This window comes from Crinia signifera, chromosome 2 (genome assembly GCF_055691185.1).
Source record: "Crinia signifera chromosome 2, ASM5569118v1, whole genome shotgun sequence".
Lineage (NCBI taxonomy): Eukaryota > Metazoa > Chordata > Amphibia > Anura > Myobatrachidae > Crinia > Crinia signifera.
The window spans coordinates 72320659-72341063 of NC_139218.1; the positions used below are offsets into that span (position 1 = coordinate 72320659).

Genomic DNA, 20405 nt, shown 5'->3' on the forward strand with positions numbered 1-20405 from the left:
GAACATAAAAGAACGACTGGAATTTTTCAAACTGCATAGTGACACGGTGCTACTGGAAAAATTCTATATGACAAATGAGTCCAAACGGGAGCTTTTTGGCAAGTCACATTAGCTCTAGGTTCACAGATGAAAAAAATTAAACTTTGAAGAAAACAAAACACTGCAATACCTCCTGGGAAACATGAAGTGGTGTCAGATATGCTTTGGGGATAAATCTGGCACAGGGGTCCTTGAATCTGTGCAGGGCTCAATGAAATCTCCAGTTTATTAAGACATGAGCGAAACAAACTGCAGTGTCAGAAAGCTACGTCTCACAGTCACAGATCACTGATCCTCCAACAGGATAATGACCCAAATCACACAGATAAAAGCAACCAAGAATGGATAAGAACAGAACATTGGACTATTCAGAAATGGCCCTCAATGAGCCCCGAGCAGTTAGATGAGTAAGAGTGGGCAAGACTGCATATTGACAGGTGCAGACAAACGTTCCCCCATCTATTGCAGACAGAATTCCCATTGTTACTTGATAGAGGCAGCTTGTTAGAGAAAATGACATGATTCTAGCATTCAGGGGTGGAGTGCTGGTGCTGTACATGTAATTCAGCATTTCTGTCCATAATGAGATAGCAGTGTATATCCAGTTACTGCAAGTCGGTTGTCTACCTGGCCATGTCAACTACATGGCTACAACCAGTCTAGTTCTCATAGTGTATTATTTGCCTGTTCTTTTGACTGCGTTTACTGTGGGTTTCCCTCCCCTATTTACTCTTTCCATTTTTAGGGCATGGAAGGGTCATGAATAAAAATCGATGTTCTGCTGCTTCTACCTCCCCTGTGTTACATTTGGGTAATCCCATGAATGCTTCCATGCTCATTCTGCAGCGTTTCTTTATATATATATATATCCACATCTAGTACTGTTTTTGTTGCTGAGAAATCAAAATATCTATTTTTCATTGAACATTTTATTTTGTCTAGAAGTGCTGCGGTCAGGGTGTTACGGGACCTACACATGTAGCAATGGGCGTTCTGAGAAATGCTAGATGGCTCAGCAAACCGCACTGCACAGCCACGTGCCGCTGACAGATCTGTCAGGGCCAGTGCTATTAACTAGATTTATCCAGTGTGCTGGGTACTAATTGCTGGGGCTGTAGCGATGCGCAGGGTCAGGCATCGCTATGTCCCTACATGTGGAGCAATGCATTTTACAAGTGATCTAGTGCAGCGGTTCTCAAACTGTGGGTCCTGACCCCAAAGTGTGTCCCGGCCTGCTCAGCATGGGGTTGCGACTCCATGTTGCTGGCCATCAGGCTGATGACTTTATTTTAGACTCCTCCAATTGTTTTGAGCTTCTACAATGCTGCTGCGCCATGCATGTCCTGTCTGCTGCCTACACATGTGATGACCTTCTGCAGTAACTTGTTGGGGTCCCGTAATTATTATCATTGTCTGATGGGGTCCCAGAGCAAAATAGTTTGAGGTCCCCTGATCTAGTGAGATTGCTTAGAAAATACCCCTTAACCCCTTCCCGACATTTGACGTACATTTACGTCATGGTCGGGATGTACTTCCCGACACATGGCATAAATGTACGTCATGCCATTTAACTGTCACCGCGTCTATAGACGCGGTGACAGAGGGACGATGTCTGCTGTCCCTGACAGCAGACATCTTCCCTCATTGCCCAGGGGGGGCAGCGATGCCCCCGCCCATCGGCGATCGCTGTGATTGGCTGTTCAATGTGAACAGCCAATTACAGCGTTTTCTGTGTACCGGCGAATAACGTTCGCCGGTGACACAGGGATCGGTGGTGATTGGTGCTGTTAAGTACAGCACCAATCACCACGGGGTGTAAGGGTGTCACTGGTGGTCACCCCACCTCACCCCACCTGCCCCCAAAGGCTGTGATTGGTCCGTCGGACCGACGGACCAATCACAGCCATTACACCTCAAATGAGGTAACGGAGACAGCCCTGCAGCCGCCATTCCGGTCAGGAACAGCGTGCAGAGCGGTCTCCGTGCCCATCTGTGCCCTATACTTACCTGATCAGCGTTGGTGGCATACCGTGCTGCCAGCTATTGGTTGCTTCCTGGTTGCTCTTGCTTCCTGTCTGCTTGTGCTGCTGCTGCAGCGTCATTGTGTCAGAGATATAGATATTGTGTGATATAATTTTGTATCTGCTGCCCCCCTTTTGTGCTGATCAGTATAAACTAACTGATCAGCACCTTTTTTGGGGTGCAGGGTTGTTTTTTTTTTATATATATACCCTGTCAGGTTGCACCCACAGCTGTGTGCCTGCTGCCCCTCACTGCTAATCATCACTGATCAGCAGTTTTTTTTTTTGGGAGAGTGCTGTGGGTTTTTTTTTTTAAATTGTTTTTACACCCACGGTGCTTTTGTGGGTGTCCTGTGGCCGCTGAGCGCTGATCAGTGACGTATATCACTGATCAGCATTTTTGGCACAGGGTTGATCTATTTTTTTTTTTTTTTTTGATCAAATTTCTGTTGCCTTTGACTCATCAGCAGTTATTTGTAATTTTTTTTTTTTGGAGAGTGCTGTGGTTTTTTTTTTTTAAATAGTTTTTACACCCACGGTGCTTTTGTGGGTGTCCTGTGCCCGCTGAGCGCTGATCAGTGACGGACGTTACTGACCAACATCTGTGCTCAATTTTTGGCGCAGGAGCTTTTTTTTTTTTCTTTTAACTTACACGTGTTAAAGCACTACATACACACTACATACCCCCCGTGTTGAAATAAAGTTTGTACCCCCCCTACACTATACACGTGTTGAAACACTACACTTAAAAATAATAAAAATGTCCCAATCATCGCAAAGACTGTTTTCAGCGGAGGAGGCATATGCCCTTCTTGCCTCTGACACTGACACAGCCAGTGAAGTAAGCGATGAATTGGCATTTGTCTTAAGCTCCTCTTCCTCCTCTAGTGATGAGGGACCCCCTCAAAGACGCCCCCGTAGAGCAGCTGAGACCCCCCCCCCAATGATTGATCTCGTATGGACCCCACCACCAGACAATTTTGAGCCCCAGGTTCCTGAGTTTTTGGCCAACCCAGGAATCCAATTTGATAGTACAGGCCTCAAAGAAATTGACTTTTTCAAAGTCTTTTTCTCTAATGATTTTATAAATTTAATGGTGGACCAAAGTAATTTATATGCCCAGCAGTTTATTGCCCAAAACCCCACGTCATCATTTGCTAGGTGGACCCCTGTAGATGCAGTAGAGATGATGACGTTTTGGGGTCTGGTGTTACATATGGGCATAGTTAAAAAGCCAGAAATTAGGCAATATTGGAGTACAGATGTTCTGTACAGCACCCCACTTCATCGTATGGCCATGACCCGGACTCGTTTTGAGACGATCCTTAAATTTTTCATTACAACGATAATGCACAGTGCCCACCCAGAGATGATCCCACCTTTGACCGGCTATTCAAAGTCAGGCCGGTCATTGTTCATTTCAGCGCCAAATTTGCTGAGATGTACATCCCCCAAAAATTCATTTGTGTAGACGAGTCACTTATACATTTTAAAGGAAGGGTTAAATTCCGCCAGTACCTTCCCAATAAGAGGGCAAGGTATGGCATAAAAATGTATAAGCTGTGCGAAAGTACCTCAGGGTGCACCCACAGGTTTAGGGTATATGAAGGGAAGGACACAAGAATTGAACCGCCAGAATGCCCCCCCTCCCTCGTAGGTGTTAGTGGAAAGATTGTCTGGGATTTAGTGCACCCCTTCCTGGATAAGGGTTATCACCTCTATGTGGATAACTTTTACACCAGCATCCCCCTGTTTAAGGCCCTTGGTTCAAGAGGTACAGCAGCTTGCGGTACTGTGCGCAAGAACCAAAGAGGCCTCCCAAAAACGCACATTGCCCAAGTAATGAGAAGGGGTGAAAGCAGGGGAATATGCACCGAAAATATGTTGTTGGTCAAATATAAGGACAAGAGGGATGTCCTTATACTGACAACAATTCACGGAGACAGTACCACCTCCGTCCCTGTACGAGGTACCAGTACCCACACCTCAAAACCTATTTGTATCCTTGATTACAATAAGTACATGGGCGGAGTGGATCTTTCAGATCAGGTACTGAAGCCGTACAGTGCCCTGCGGAAAACAAAAATATGGTATAAGAAGCTGGCCGTGTATATCATCCAGATGGCACTGTATAACGCTTACGTACTATTCCGTTCTACCAGCCAGATGGGGACATTTATGCACTTTCAAGAGGAAGTCATAAAGAGCCTAATATTTGGGAACCAGCAGGCAGAGGGCCCCAGTACTTCTAGTACTGGCCCCAGTACTTCTAGTACTGGCCCCCGTATTGTATCAGGGCAGCATTTTCCTAACGAAATCCCCTCCACTGGAAAAAAGGGCAGGACACAAAAAAGGTGCAAAGTTTGCTATAAAAAGGGAATACGAAAGCAAACTATTTTCCACTGTGAAACTTGCCCCGACAAACCCGGCCTATGTATGAAGGAGTGCTTTAAAATATACCACACATCTATGGATTATTAGGTTCATCATTTCACCGTGCTTCGGGGGTCTTGCTAATGCGACATAGCACCCACCATTCATTCCACCAGAATGTGTGCTGCAAAATCCAAATATCACTCCTTCCCTTCTGAGTCCTGCCATGCACCCAAATGGTATTTTTTTGGTCACATATGAGGCATTGCCGTACTCGGGAGAAATTGGGGCACAGATTTTGGGGTACTTTGTCTCCTTCATTCCTTGTGAAAATGAAAAATTTTGAGCCAGAACTGCATTTTTGTGTAAAAAAAATTTAATTTTTCATTTTCACAGCCCAGTTGTACCAAAATTGGTGAAACCCCTGGGGGTTTGAAATGTACACTATACCCCTAGATGAATTCCCTGAGGGGTGTAGTTTGCAAAATGGGGTCACTTGTGCGGGGTTCCACTGTATTGGTGCTTCGGGGGTCTTGCTAATGCGACATAGCACCCACCATTCATTCCACCAGAATCTGTGCTGCAAAATCCAAATATCACTCCTTCCCTTCTGAGTCCTGCCATTTTTTGGTCACATATGAGGCATTGCCGTACTCGGGAGAAATTGGGGCACAGATTTTGGGGTGCTTTGTCTCCTTCATTCCTTGTGAAAATGAAAAATTTTGAGCCAGAACTGCATTTTTGTGTAAAAAAAATTTAATTTTTCATTTTCACAGCCCAGTTGTACCAAAATTGGTGAAACCCCTGGGGGTTTGAAATGTACACTATACCCCTAGATGAATTCCCTGAGGGGTGTAGTTTGCAAAATGGGGTCACTTGTGGGGGGTTCCACTGTATTGGTGCTTCGGGGGTCTTGCTAATGCGACATAGCACCCACCATTCATTCCACCAGAATCTGTGCTGTAAAATCCAAATATCACTCCTTCCCTTCTGAGTCCTGCCATGCACCCAAATGGTATTTTTTGGTCACATATGAGGCATTGCCGTACTCGTGAGAAATTGGGGCACAGATTTTGGGGTGCTTTGTCTCCTTCATTCCTTGTGAAAATGAAAAATTTTGAGCCAGAACTGCATTTTTGTGTAAAAAAATGTAATTTTTCATTTTCACAGCCCAGTTGTACCAAAATTGGTGAAACCCCTGGGGGTTTGAAATGTACACTATACCCCTAGATGAATTCCCTGAGGGGTGTAGTTTGCAAAATGGGGTCACTTGTGGGGGGTTCCTAACTTTTAGCATGTTATGGTGCCTAGAAACCTACATGGTACCTAAAAAATAATCTCATAAAAAGGAGGCTCCAAAATCAAGTAGGTGCTCCTTCTATTATGAAGCCTGTGGTTTGGTCAACGTGCACACTAGGGCCACATATAGGATATTTATGAAAACAAAAGAATTGGGGGAATCAATTTTTAGTCACATTTCTCTAGTAAAATCTACTGTGTTCCTTAGAAAAATGTATTAAAATTGAAAATCTGCAAAAAAAATGAAATTTTGAAATGTCACCTACACTTTGTTTTAATTCCTGTGAAACACCTAAAGGGTTAACAAACTTCCAAAATGCTGTTTTGAATACTGTGAGGGGTGCAGTTTTTGAAATGGCATCATTTATGGGGGTGTCTCACATACAAGTCCCTCAAAGTCACATCAGAACTGAACTGGTCCCTAAAAAAAATCAGTGTTTGAAATTTTCTTGAAAATTTGAGAATTTGCTATTCATATTTTAAGCCTCCTAGTGTCCAAAAAAATTAAAAGGAGGTTGAAATAATGATGGAAACATAAAGTATACATATGGTCTATGTTAGTTATTAACTATTTGGAGTGGTATGATTATTTGTCTCACAAGCAGAAAATTTAACATTTTGCAAATTGCGAAATTTTCCATTTTTTTACGACATTTTGGTATTTTTCACAAAAAAACACAGACTGTATCGACCAAAATTTACCACTAACTTGAAGTACAATGTGTCACGAGAAAACAATCTCAAAATCACTGGGATAAGTAAAAGCAAAAAAAGTTATCCCCACTTAAGTGATACATGTCAGATTTGAAAAAAAGGGCTCTGTCAGGAAGGCAAAAACAGGCTGCGTCGGTAAGGGGTTAATCGCTACACGTTTAGGCCCCATTAACCTCCTGTTATTAAACAATGGGGCAGATGTATCATAGCAGCGCTTATCGCGCCGCTATGATACTTCCTGCTTCGCCTCAATAGCGAGGCAAAGCAGGAAGGGACATCGACAAGATGTATTAACATCTTGTCTGCCGAAGCGGGGGAGCGTTAACTCCCCCCTCCGGCGATGTCCCTTTCTGGAGATAGCGCATCAGTTAATACTGATGCGCTATCTCCTGTCCCCCGGCCGGCCGCACTGGGCATGCGCGGGATCTCGCTGTTCACGCGAGATCCCCAGCGCAGCCCAGACCTAACAGCAGGGACAGCGCTGTCCCTGCTGTTTAGATAGGGCTTCGCCAGCCTGATGCTGGCGAAGCCAAACCCGGCTTCGTGCGGAACGGTCAGCGATGCTGACCGTTCATACATTCGGCCTGCTATCATTTTGATAGCAGCGCCGATATGGACAGGGGCGCATAGCGCCCCTGTCCATTACCGCATCCCGGCCGCTTCATACATGGGGGAGAAGCGGTATCAGTGCACATAACGTGCGCTGATACCCTTCTCCCCCATATCGACACATCATACATCTGCCCCAATATTACAAATCATAATGCAATATTGTAACAGGTAAGGTCTCTGATAATAAACAGGCAGTGGTAGTACAGAATGCGTTTCCTACCTGTCTATCATAGCTCAGTGAGGACAGGCTGAGCAGATGGGTTTTCTGCACAAGATTGTCAATCTGGTGGTCTGCATTCTCATCACAGGCTGAAGCCATGAGATGTACAGTTACTAGGCTTAATTTGCTGGTCATCTGGGGTACACTCCACTCTGAGATGAGGCGACGCATCACTGTCCCGGCTGTGGGGAAGAAGTGAAAACAGAAATACTTCAATTAATTGTGCAAAACAACTGGCAAATATATCTTACTCAGTATTACAATGATTAAAGCAGCTGAAAGAAGAGTCACATTATAGAGGATTCTTTCATTCTTCAAGTGATTGACAAACTAATGTACAATCTTAAATGCTGTGTAAATGTCGTTTTTGTTTAATTTTAAGTCAACTACAGACATCAATCACATTTTGTCTTGAGCACGGTATGTGAATTAAAACTAATTTTTTTTCCCTTTTACAATATCTTGAGTCAGAATTATTCAAATTTATCTTCTAAAAAAATAAGTTCAACCTGAGGTTGCGAAAAGTCAATCTATGAACGAAGACACCAGATACGATGTCTCAATTGTAGAGGTTGATGTTTTTAGAGAAATCACAATAAAAAATAATGACACATTGGACCAAATGTAATAGGGTGAGAGTTTCAAAAAGGGAGAGATTTTGGGAGAGTTTTGCCATTTTTTTTTAAAAGCAGCAATCAACTACACTGCAAAACCAGGTTGATTCTGAACAAAATATTCTGAAGACCTACAGTTTTCGGAATATTTCAGTTTTGGGATATCCAACCTGTATATATTTATTCAGACATTCATACATAAAGACAACAGCTAATTAAATCTTAAAAACACCCAATTAAACATCTCATCTTCTTGAAAAATTCTCTGGCCAATAAACAAACTTAATTTAAATTTCACCTATTAAAAAAAATATACCATAGGTCCTCTGTAGCGGGTCAGATTATTACCTTGTGGTATAAGTCTCTGCACACCACGAGTGAAGATTTCCCCCTGACTGCATTCCACCTGAATCCCCCGTTGCTGAGCGAAGGATGCCCAGTAATGGATCTGGAGAGAGAATTGTGGGTAAATAGGTGATCCATATACAAGCTTCCTGTAGAAAATGAAGCAATTCAGTGGTCTTGCTCACCTGTAGCTGTGGGAACAAGGCAGTGTATGACAGCTGTTTGTAATGTTGTCCTAACTTCTTCTTTCCTGGTTTCAGGTTGTTAAAGAGTTTCCCACGGCAGATGGGGCGAGTAACGCTGCTCCAAGTTGCCCAAAAATTCTGCATCCAGCGTAAGGTGCTGCTATACAGCAAGATGCGAGGCTGGCCGACTTCTGAACAACAGAAATTAGAACAAGAAAAGTTAAAGCTAGTACCAATAGTAACAGAATAAGGGAGGAAATATTTTGCACAGTGTTATAAGTTCCAGTATATAAAAAATACCAATCTCTATGAATAATTCTTAAAAACAAGTAAATAAGAGAATTGATTTTGCCAAGCGATCTGAGGGATGCTATATGGCTCAGCACACAGCAATTTATCCAGCATGCTGGATCTTAATCGCAGGGCAATAATCTTTCTGATCTATCTGGTGGGAACAAAAACCTGGAAATGTATGGGAGCAAATGACAATCAAAAAATTGTTCCCAAACGCTTGAAAACAGACAGCGATCTGTCAGACAAATTGTTTAAATCATTCTGATATAACAAATTTATCAAAGCATATATTTTTTTATGTTTTCCTGCATTTGGGTGGAAATTTTTGATTTGTTCCCACCAGATAGATCAGACAGAAAAATCTGTACGTGTGTACGCATCTTTAGCCAGATCGCTAAGACATTGCACCTGTTTAGGCCCTATAAGACTTATGGTGCTTACGGATATTCTAATTGGGCCTACACCCGTAGAGATTTTGCTGAGTGATCTGCTCTCAGCAAGAACACTCAGCACTGCGCAGCAATGTGTGCAGAGCAATCTGTCAGGGCCAGTGCTCTGCGGTGAGAACACTGGCCCTGACTGGTGTATAAGCAGATTACACTTTCTTTTAGACGTTACCTGACCCCCCCCCCCCCCCACTGTATATACTTTATACAATTGTGCATTAATTATTCTTACACTACATAAGAATGTATAAATGTATTTCTCTGTAACAACAGAAAGTAGATACATTAGTTGTATCTACTTTCTGTTGTTACAGAGAAATACATTTATACATTCTTATGTAGTGTAACAATTGTATACAGTATATATAGCGGGGGGGAGGGGGGGGGGGGGCAGGTAACGTCTAAAAGAAAGTGTAATCTGCTTATATGCTTATCCAATATGGAAAACAATCCATATGAGAATTACTTTGGAAAACATTAATGCAGTTTGTCAATAAGGAATTTGTCTATTGAAACCACTTGATCAACTAATGATTAGAGATTTCAAAGTGGTTTCAATAGACAAATTCCTTATTGACAAACTGCATTCATGTTTTCCAAAGTAATTCTCATATGGATTGTTTTCCATATTGGATAACCAACCTGATCCTTAACTATAAGTGCGTGTGCACACATTAAAGTGAATGTATTTACGCGTTATCCATCGTTAATCAAACCTGCCTCATTTCAGAACTCCAAAGACAACTCTGCTGTATTCAGGAAACTTACAGGCCAGTGTACAGGCAATGTGGAAGTCAATATTCCTTCCCATTTTATGGGAATGTCACTCATTCATGCTTCATGTGCACTTAAGAGGCCTTGACAATCACACTTTATGAATAGCAGAGTTAACTGACTGGAGAACAGCAAAAAATCAATTGGGGACTATGTACAAAACCAGATGCTCCCTTGTCTGGAATATGGCCGGTAAGTAGTAATCTGGATTTCTAAATACAGTACTTAATTTTATGATGGTTTCTATAGCCCAGGGTCAGAGAGGTACAGTTCATCAGTGCCAATCTTGTTTATTGATTTTTCCATTGTATTTTTGAACTTTTTTTTTTGATAATTTTATTTAGTAGTCTACAAAGGGATGGCTGTAAACTTAGGGTGACCACTTGGCCATTACAGGGAAAATTAAATAAATTGGTATTAGAGTGTTCAACATGTGCGTAGAGAGTATGTTGCAATAATCTGCACTATGCATGCCAAGTACACAAATGCAGCAGTACAGAGATCTAACAGATGCAAGCAAAGATTCAATGCACACAGGGGAACGCATTACTCACCAGCATGGGACTGAGACAGATCCATTTTGATGGAGAGAATGAGGTTCTCTGAGCGGAAGGCACGGTAAGAGTCATGAGGCTGGATGGAAGAGAACTCTGTGACGAAGTCAGGGGAGCGAAGTGCTACATTATGATGATCATGTGGGTTCCCGTGGCACAGCCACTGCAGGTCAAAGGTCATGGAGAGGTTGGGCAAGTGGAGAAAGCAGCAGTCGTCATATCTACATAATATACAATACATGTTATTTAAAAGCAATAATGTGCCCCAAAATGATGCATGCTTGTAATATTCAATGTAACATGCATTAGCTCTCTGCATTCTTTATTTTCACACTAGTAGCGCACTTCAAAAACTAATATGTGGCAGGTAAAAAAAAAATTATTTGCAATGCAGGAGTAATTCAGTATGTTTGGAACATAACATTTTACTGGCTGGAGAAAATGGAAGCACAAAGTTATCCAAGACAGATGATATGTCAGACACATAGGGGGGTATTCAATCTCATTTTTTTTCACCTCGTGTAGTCGAGTTTTTTATGGTTACGTTTTGCTCGACAGAAATATTTTTTCCTGCAAGCCGTGATCTCGCCAATTCAGAGTGTCAATCCTCGAAGTCTCCTCCTGTCGACGTTTGGAACGCCCATAACTCGCAACATTGTATAAACTCGCCTTCGCGCCATGTCCGCGCCTATAAATAGGCTTGTAACTCGTATTCCCGGTATGACTGGCTTTTGGTTAGATGCGGAGTAACCCTTTGTTCCTGTGGGATTTCTGCACGTTTGTTCACGCGCATCGTGTAAAATCCAGCTTCTTTGACAGCTCTAACTTTGCAGGTAATTAATATATATATATTTTTTTTAATGCGTGATTTTGATTTTGGTCGGTGCTAATGGTGTTAGCGTCGAGCCATGAACTCTGTACATCGTCGTGTTCAGATGCAAGGTAATGATTTTTTCTTGTTCTTAACATGTCTTGTGTGGCAGTTTTTTTAGGTGTTTATAATTGCGCACTGATGTCCTCAGGTTGAGGGCCATGCTTTTGTTTTTAGTTTGTAATTATATAGTTTGTTCAATGCAATACAATATTCTCCTTGAAAAGTGTGCTTCTGCACCATATTTGTTGCTAGAAAATATGCACGCAGCATTTGCAAAACACATGCTGACAACACCGCTGCTGTTATGTCCTTCACAAAACAAGTTATAATAATGGCCATAGTAGCAAAATATGTATCAGGAGTAACAGATGGAAACCTCAAACAATTTCACAATAAAATACAAACATCACGCCTCAAGATGGAGGCGAGCAAAACACCCAGAATAATTGCCTAAAGTGTGTCGAGAAATACATACATACCTGAACATTGAATAGGGTGCGTGTCAAATCGAGTAAAAAAAAAAAGGGTCCAAAAAGCTCGGCTACTCAAGATCACATAATCTCGACAGGCGAGCAAAACGAAATGAGAAAAAAAAAAAAAAAACCCCGAGCGCGGATAAAAACCCAAGGATTGAATATCCGAGATGCAAAAAAAATTCTCAGGTGAACTCCATGAAACGCTCGACGGCGACTGAGCTCGACAGACATTGAATACCCCCCTTATAAGTGTAATGCAGAGTTACAAAACTCACTTGGAAGCTGTGCGCACATTGACGTCCAAGTCCCCCTTAAACGTGAATTGCCCAGGATTCCAAGCAAACTTCAGACGGTTCCATTCCCAGTGCATGTTTTCTGTAGTGTTATATGGGTCCTTAAAAACATAGATCACACATCTGAAATCACTACAGATTTAAATAATAGGAGAACACTGCATTAGCTGAAATCTTTACCTCAGTAGCCAGCTGATGGAGATTTGCCTGCTCAATGTCCATACGGAAATATCCATGAAGAAGCAGTCTGCTCTTGTCCCACCATGGCAAAGGGGCACTGGGATCCATGGAAGGCTTAGTAAGAAGGTCAACATACTGGCCCACCAAGGTCCAGGCAGGGTCCCAGCATGGTCCCCACACAATGGTGTATAGGTGAATTTCGGCTGCAACCAAAAGAGTATGACAACCTCACAAATAGTTCAACTAAAAGCATAACTAAAAAAAAAAAAAAAAAATATATATTATATATATATATATATATATATATATATATATATATATATATATATATATATATATATATATATATATCTTTCCACAAAGCCTGCACTCACAACTTCAATTTAAATTATGGGGTGGGGTGCTTTAATGGAACACAGGTACACCTGTGTCCATGTAAATATAACACTGCTTTCTCACTTGTGAGTGGGAAAGAAAGCACTCTCCACAGAAATGGTTCAGTTTTAAATACTGAAAAACGGTATGCAATCAACAACAGCAGGTTTTTTGTTTTTTTTCTTCTATCTTTCATTGTTGATTGCATACCGTTTTTCAGTATTTAAAACTGAACCATTTCTGTGGAGAGTGCTTTGTTTCCCACTCACAAGTGAGAAAGCAATATATATATATATATATATATATATATATATATATATATATATATATATATATATATATATATATATATATATATATATATATATATATATATATATATATATATATATATATATATATATATATATATATATATATATACGGCACCCGGAGGCTGTTTCAATAAGTCAATGCAGACAGAGCTGGATCAAACGTTTTCGAAGTTTAATTACTTCTTCATCAGGATACAGTACAAGTGTAAAAGCACATACCTATATCAGGAACACCACACCACGTGAAGTCATCCTGACGGCCCCGGTCACGAATGACGCGCCCACTGATGACGCAATCACCCACCGCCCGTTGCCCGGACAACCATCAAAGCACAAAAAACCAAACAGTAAAACAAAGTGAATACACGTAATAAACAAGAAAAAAAGTCACATCCAGTACAGTGGCAATAGGTCTTGGCAGACATATGTGCAAACAGCAGGTACAGCGAAGAAGCTGAAGCGATCGAAAAACATGGTCGCGGTTGCTGAGGTAGATGCCAATGTGTGGAGGGTGCCGAGTACAATAGCAACTGTAAGCGGAGAAACGCAAATATATAAAAAAATGAAAGCGTAAGGTAGGAGATAATAACAAAGTAACCGAGCAAACAACAAAATAGTGCGGTAATCCGCAACAATGGTAGGGTGCAGGAATCCATGTACGCAACAGGCAGAACATGAGAGGCAAAGTACAAGAGATAAGGGCATCATAGGAAACAGTGTAATCCCGCTGACTCATTGAGCCCTCGGGGCGCAACAGTCCCCAGGCTATGGATCCAACGTGCTTCCCTTTGAAGCAGCCGTAGCGATCGATCCCCACCCCGTTTATTGGCAGGTTCGTGGTCAATGATAATGTATTTTAACTGGCTCATACTGTGGCCGGCTGTCACAAAATGCCGGGCCACCGGTTGGTCACTGTGTCCACTAGCATATGCGGCACGAAGGGTCGATTTATGTCCCGCAATCCTCTCACGCAAAGTGCGGTCGGTTTTACCGACATAGCCTTTGCCACAAGGGCACAATATAAGGTATATGATATATTTAGTCATACATTCGGCACATAGTCACATGTATGACTAAATAGATCATATACCTTATATTGTGCCCTTGTGGCAAAGGCTATGTCGGTAAAACCGACCGCACTTTGCGTGAGAGGATTGCGGGACATAAATCGACCCTTCGTGCCGCATATGCTAGTGGACACAGTGACCAACCGGTGGCCCGGCATTTTGTGACAGCCGGCCACAGTATGAGCCAGTTAAAATACATTATCATTGACCACGAACCTGCCAATAAACGGGGTGGGGATCGATCGCTACGGCTGCTTCAAAGGGAAGCACGTTGGATCCATAGCCTGGGGACTCTTGCGCCCCGAGGGCTCAATGAGTCCGCGGGATTACACTGTTTCCTATGATGCCCTTATCTCTTGTACTTTGCCTCTCATGTTCTGCCTGTTGCGTACATGGATTCCTGCACCCTACCATTGTTGCGGATTACCGCACTATTTTGTTGTTTGCTCGGTTACTTTGTTATTAGAAAAAGGGATGGTCATCCGCACAGGATCCTCATTACATTGATGAGGAGAATAGGACCCCCCTAAATATAACCAAATGGCGTAAGCCTACAATATATTGGTTTACTGCGGGAGGTGTGCGACCTCTGGACACAAAAATAGTTAGCTTTTTGGAAAAGAGAAAGAAGGTGTGTCCTTGTGGGGTGCACCTATGAGGTCCTTAAATAAGGTAAAATTTTACTTTTATTGAATAATAACTAAAACTAAGCGAAATATGACAAACACACATGTAACATTGAACATTGAAAGGTGAATACAAGGGGAAGGATAGGTGTGTTTATTAAAATCGGTGGCCTGCTCAAATCGCACTGTTATTGTTACACAGGTTTGTCTTGGGTTTCAAATGTGTTTGTACAGTAAATTTGTCTCAAAATTCACGTATATGTGTGCTCCTTGAAATAAATTTCTGAATAGGTACCGTGTCTCTTTATTTGCTCTCAAAAGAAGTTATGTCAATGATCTTGCAGTAAATGAAACAAAAATGTCACACATCAATCATCAATATTGCGATGTGGTCATAATTCCCATAGAAAAACTGTAATAAATCCGTAAATTTGTGGTTAGGACAGTTCTAAAGTCGACTTAGTGTCGTCAGATGATGTCAAGATAGTATCATACAATAGGTTTCCAAAATTATTGATACAGTGAAGTATCTGGTCAGGTGTTGACTGTCACTGTCGACACACTATGTGTCGATCGACACCTATTAGTGGGTGGTGTGTTCAGATATAGGGGAACCTAGAATGTAGATAAGAACACTTAATTTTGTTCTTATTTATTGATACATTGAAGTATCTGGTCAGGTGTTGACTGTCACTGTCGACACATAATGTGTCGGTCTACACCTGTTAATAGGTGGTGTGTTCAAATATGGAGGAACCTGAGATATAAATAAGAACACTGGATTTTATTCTTAATATAGGGTGACTGGCACTGATCTCAATGAATAAATAGTTAGATATATTAGTCGACTTGGTGTCGTCACATTGGATCAAATATTATTACATGAATATAGTGCAATAGGTTCCAAATATATTTATATAATATTGCGTCAGGTGTTGACTGTCACTGTCGACACACTGTGTGTCGGCCGACACCTTTCAGTGAATAATGTACTCAAAACACAGTTTATTTATGGGAAATGTGTGTGTTTTAGGAGACAGTGTTCATACTTCCAATCGACAAAATAAGGATTTATCGTGCAGACTGTGTATACAGATAAATGATCCCTATGGCGTATGCCGCACTAATACTGTGATAACAGCGGGTCTCTTAGTTATCAACCAGCTCTATGGCTGTATGTAAGACCCCTGTTTAATCAGTATTACACAGGGATACGTATTTGCTTTATACATGACACGCTGCAATGGGAAATGTGCGTGTTTTTAGAAGACAATGTTCATACTTTCAGTTGACACACAAAGTTTTATCGTACACACTGTGTATACAGATAAATGAGTTGAGTCCCTTCAGCAGTTAATTTGCTGGTGGGTCAGAAACGTCATTTTTATAGTAACAATTGTTAAGTAGCAATATTTTTACTAATGGAAACACAGTAGTAGATGTTTTATTGGCAAGTGAACTATGGAAGCGGAATGTAGGTAGCTCAATTGTGACAATTGTAACTGCTGCCATAGGTTGATTTACGTTTAATATGAGGAATGGATTGGGTTGCTATCTCCCAAATCCGACACTTGTATCTACTTGCAGGAGCTCTGTCACGGAAATCCCTGTGGCGTATGCCGCACTAATACTGTGATAGCAGCGGGTCTATTAGTAAGTCACCCAGCTCTATGGCTGTATATTAGACCCCTGTTCAATCAGTATTACACAGGGATACGTGTTTGCTTTGTAAATGACACGCTGCAATGGCGTGCCAGATGCAGAGGCTAATAAATTTGCCGTACTGCCGCTGCTGCCCTTCTACAGGGTGGGGGATCAGCAGCCAGTATGAGACAAAGTATACGAAAACCTGTGGGTAAAAATTACACAATAAAAATACAGTCCTGAATTATGGCGAATGAGCAGGCACCACCGCTAGCCGGCGCGCGCTTCGCCACCACCACCTATTAAAAGGTGTAGACCGACACATTATGTGTCGACAGTGACAGTCAACACCTGACCAGATACTTCAATGTATCAATAAATAAGAACAAAATTAAGTGTTCTTATCTACATTCTAGGTTCCCCTATATCTGAACACACCACCCACTAATAGGTGTCGATCGACACATAGTGTGTCGACAGTGACAGTCAACACCTGACCAGATACTTCACTGTATCAATAATTTTGGAAACCTATTGTATGATACTATCTTGACATCATCTGACGACACTAAGTCGACTTAAGAACTGTCCTAACCACCAATTTACGGATTTATTACAGTTTTTCTATGGGAATTATGACCACATCGCAATATTGATGATTGATGTGTGACATTTTTGTTTCATTTACTGCAAGATCATTGACATAACTTCTTTTGAGAGCAAATAAAGAGACACGGTACCTATTCAGAAATTTATTTCAAGGAGCACACATATACGTGAATTTTGAGACAAATTTACTGTACAAACACATTTGAAACCCAAGACAAACCTGTGTAACAATAACAGTGCGATTTGAGCAGGCCACCGATTTTAATAAACACACCTATCCTTCCCCTTGTATTCACCTTTCAATGTTCAATGTTACATGTGTGTTTGTCATATTTCGCTTAGTTTTAGTTATTATTCAATAAAAGTAAAATTTTACCTTATTTAAGGACCTCATAGGTGCACCCCACAAGGACACACCTTCTTTCTCTTTTCCAAAAAGCTTACTTTGTTATTATCTCCTACCTTACGCTTTCATTTATTGATATATTTGCGTTTCTCCGCTTACAGTTGCTATTGTACTCGGCACCCTCCACACATTGGCATCTACCTCAGCAACCGCGACCATGTTTTGCGATCGCTCCAGCTTCTTCGCTGTACCTGCTGTTTGCACATATGTCTGCCATGACCTATTGCCACTGTACTGGATGTGACTTTTTTTCTTGTTTATTACGTGTATGCACTTTGTTTTACTGTTTCGTTTTTTGTGCTTTGATGGTTGTCCGGGCAACGGGTGGTGGGTGATTGCGTCATCAGTGGGCGCGTCATTCATGACCGGGGCCGTCAGGATGACTTCACGTGGTGTGGTGTTCCTGATATAGGTATGTGCTTTTACTCTTGTACTGTATCCTGATGAAGAAGTAATTAAACTTCGAAAACGTTTGATCCAGCTCTGTCTGCATTGACTTATTGAAACAGCCTCCGGGTGCCGCTTGTCCATTTCTTTATTACTGGATACCGCGGTATCTTCTAGCTTGGCACCGGAGCACGGACGTTCGTGTTTGGATGTGCTGCCCCACCTGTACTTTGTGTATATATATATATATATATATATATATATATATATATATATATATATATATATATATATATATATATATATATATATATATATATATATACATATACACACACACACACACATACATACATATACACACACACACACACACATATATACATACATATATATATATATATATATATATATATATATACATACATACACAAGTTACAGTGGTGCGGCATTTGAATAATGAGACATGTAATGTCTTAATGTAATGCCTTCACCCCTCCTTCATCCCAGCTTGATGCTGCACTGTAAATCCACAAAAAATTCCTAGTGTGCGCAAGCATACATGGCCAATAAAGTTGATTCTGATGATAATAATCCAACAATGTTTCAGTTTAATTTAGAATGGTTTTCAAGTTTTCAATAACTTGAAAACAGTTTTTAATTAAACTGAAACGTTGTTGGATTATTATTTTAAGAAAACCTTATTTTCTGAAAAAGTGTCTTTTTTTTTTTCAGAATGTGTAAAAACACCCATATGGACAAAAAATGGATATGTGTCATCGACCGTACATCACACCATACCATCACCATGATGGCTTTACAACGATAAACATGATGCTTTGCCATAATGTTTAATATTTTAAAGCCGACAATGTTGTACATCGCATTACCTACAGTACATTATGTCGACAGGGTTCACATTTTGCTGTCACCCTTGTACTTGACCACATCCCCATCACATTCTGCTTGGTGTCGCTAACACAGAAAGTGGAGTCATTTGTACCAAACTAACTTTCCTTAATTTTTAGATAGCCCCTGATGATCAATTAGACCACGGTATATTACTGCAAGCACCTAAATTCCCACCACAGAGTAAATTCTCCAGAGGCAGGGAATGATAAAGGACTAAATCTTTGCAAAAAATGGAGTGATACATGTGTGCTGTATAAATACTGATAACAAAAATAAATATTACAGTATATAACAGTATATTCAGGAAGGTGAAAAATATTTAACATTAACTTATAGTTCCAGCATATTTAGTTGTTCGCTACCTGGGTTGAAATGCTGGGTGGCTTGATCCGGGTAAATTCAACTGGGTACATTTCCACTGCACAATATCCCAGGTTGCTGCACGTTCACGTGCAATGACCCAGGATATTTAGGGTAGTGTAAAAGGGGTATACTGTAAGTAATAAAAGACAGAGGTTGGACATACTGGGAGGTGACCATAAGTGTAGAAAGTTGGGGAATAGGTAGGTGCTTGTGCATAATATAGAGTAACATGTGTGCAATACAGAAGAATACCAGAAACAGATGATACTTGCTGTGGCTACTTACAGTGAAAGTCGTGGAAGAACTTTAGTGGTGGCATATTCCGCTCAACTGTTGCATCTCCCCAAGGTGCCCCCAAATGCACCACTTGTTTCCTGCGTGCACTGACTTGCCCAATCTGCTCAGCCCCGAGCAGTTTCCCTGAAAGATGCCAGTCTCTGATTTCAAAGAGATATCGAGGGTAATCACGGATTCGCACTGAAATCATACGAGAATTTAATTAGGAGCCAGATGATACTTTCCTCCAAATTGCATATGGGTATTTTGTTACTGAACTGTAAAATTCTATGGGGTGTAATAAAATATACAGTAGTATTTATTATTCTTGCAAAAACGAAAAACATTTTCATGCCAACACATATAAAACAGAAGCTAACCCACATCTACTGCTAAACATTGCATCTAATCCCTGTTGTAAAATGTCATTTTCATTCAAGTTTTCTAAAAGGATTTCATACGTCATTGCACTTTATTAGAGAATTATCATCTACAATTCCCCTTTTAACTCCCAAAAATACATTTCTGTAATCAGAGTAACGCCCTGCTGGTGCTTCAACAAATGGTGCCAACATCATTACTCTGCCACATTTAATGCTATTTTCTTGTCCATTGGGTGTCTCCTTACTCACAGTAGTCATATGAAGTGGGCCTGGCCATGTATAATGCACATGGCCCCAGGAATTACCATGTTTTCACGCAACAGAACAGGACGAACACTTATGTTAATACACTCGACAAAAGGAGCATACAGGAGTGGGGCGCTTTAAACATCCTCGTTTCAGGCAATAACAAATGATTTCTGATATAACTTTATGGACCAATGTGTTATTGCAGATCTGCAGACGGCTTATACCCTTTTAACATGGCCTAAATACGCCACGTTATTGCACATGCATACTGGACACTGTGCAATGTAAAAGCACCCTGTTGAAATAATCTGGGTCGAGTAACCTGGCATTTCAACCCAGGTAACAAGCAGAGATGAACACAGACTCAAACCAGCTGGCGGAGCAGTGTAAACCGTTAATGTGGGTTGATGCAACCCAGAACCCATTCACAGCAATGAAAGAGCAGGAGCTGGGAGATAACTGGGTAGGACTGCCTGTGTAA

The 20405-nt window shown here is 41.1% G+C and overlaps 1 protein-coding gene across 1 annotated transcript in view; it reads right to left on the reverse strand.

The window, feature by feature from the left end:
- Positions 1 to 20405, reverse strand: part of BLTP2 (bridge-like lipid transfer protein family member 2) — a 69864-nt gene that overhangs the window by 21676 nt on the left and 27783 nt on the right. Inside the window, exons 17-23 of the mRNA XM_083172373.1 lie at positions 19302 to 19493; positions 12314 to 12516; positions 12116 to 12234; positions 10491 to 10711; positions 8423 to 8613; positions 8241 to 8340; positions 7279 to 7460 (exon numbers count right to left, since the gene is read on the reverse strand). Coding sequence (XP_083028499.1) covers positions 7279 to 7460; positions 8241 to 8340; positions 8423 to 8613; positions 10491 to 10711; positions 12116 to 12234; positions 12314 to 12516; positions 19302 to 19493 — 1208 coding nt within the window. The remainder of the gene's footprint in view (positions 1 to 7278; positions 7461 to 8240; positions 8341 to 8422; positions 8614 to 10490; positions 10712 to 12115; positions 12235 to 12313; positions 12517 to 19301; positions 19494 to 20405) is intronic.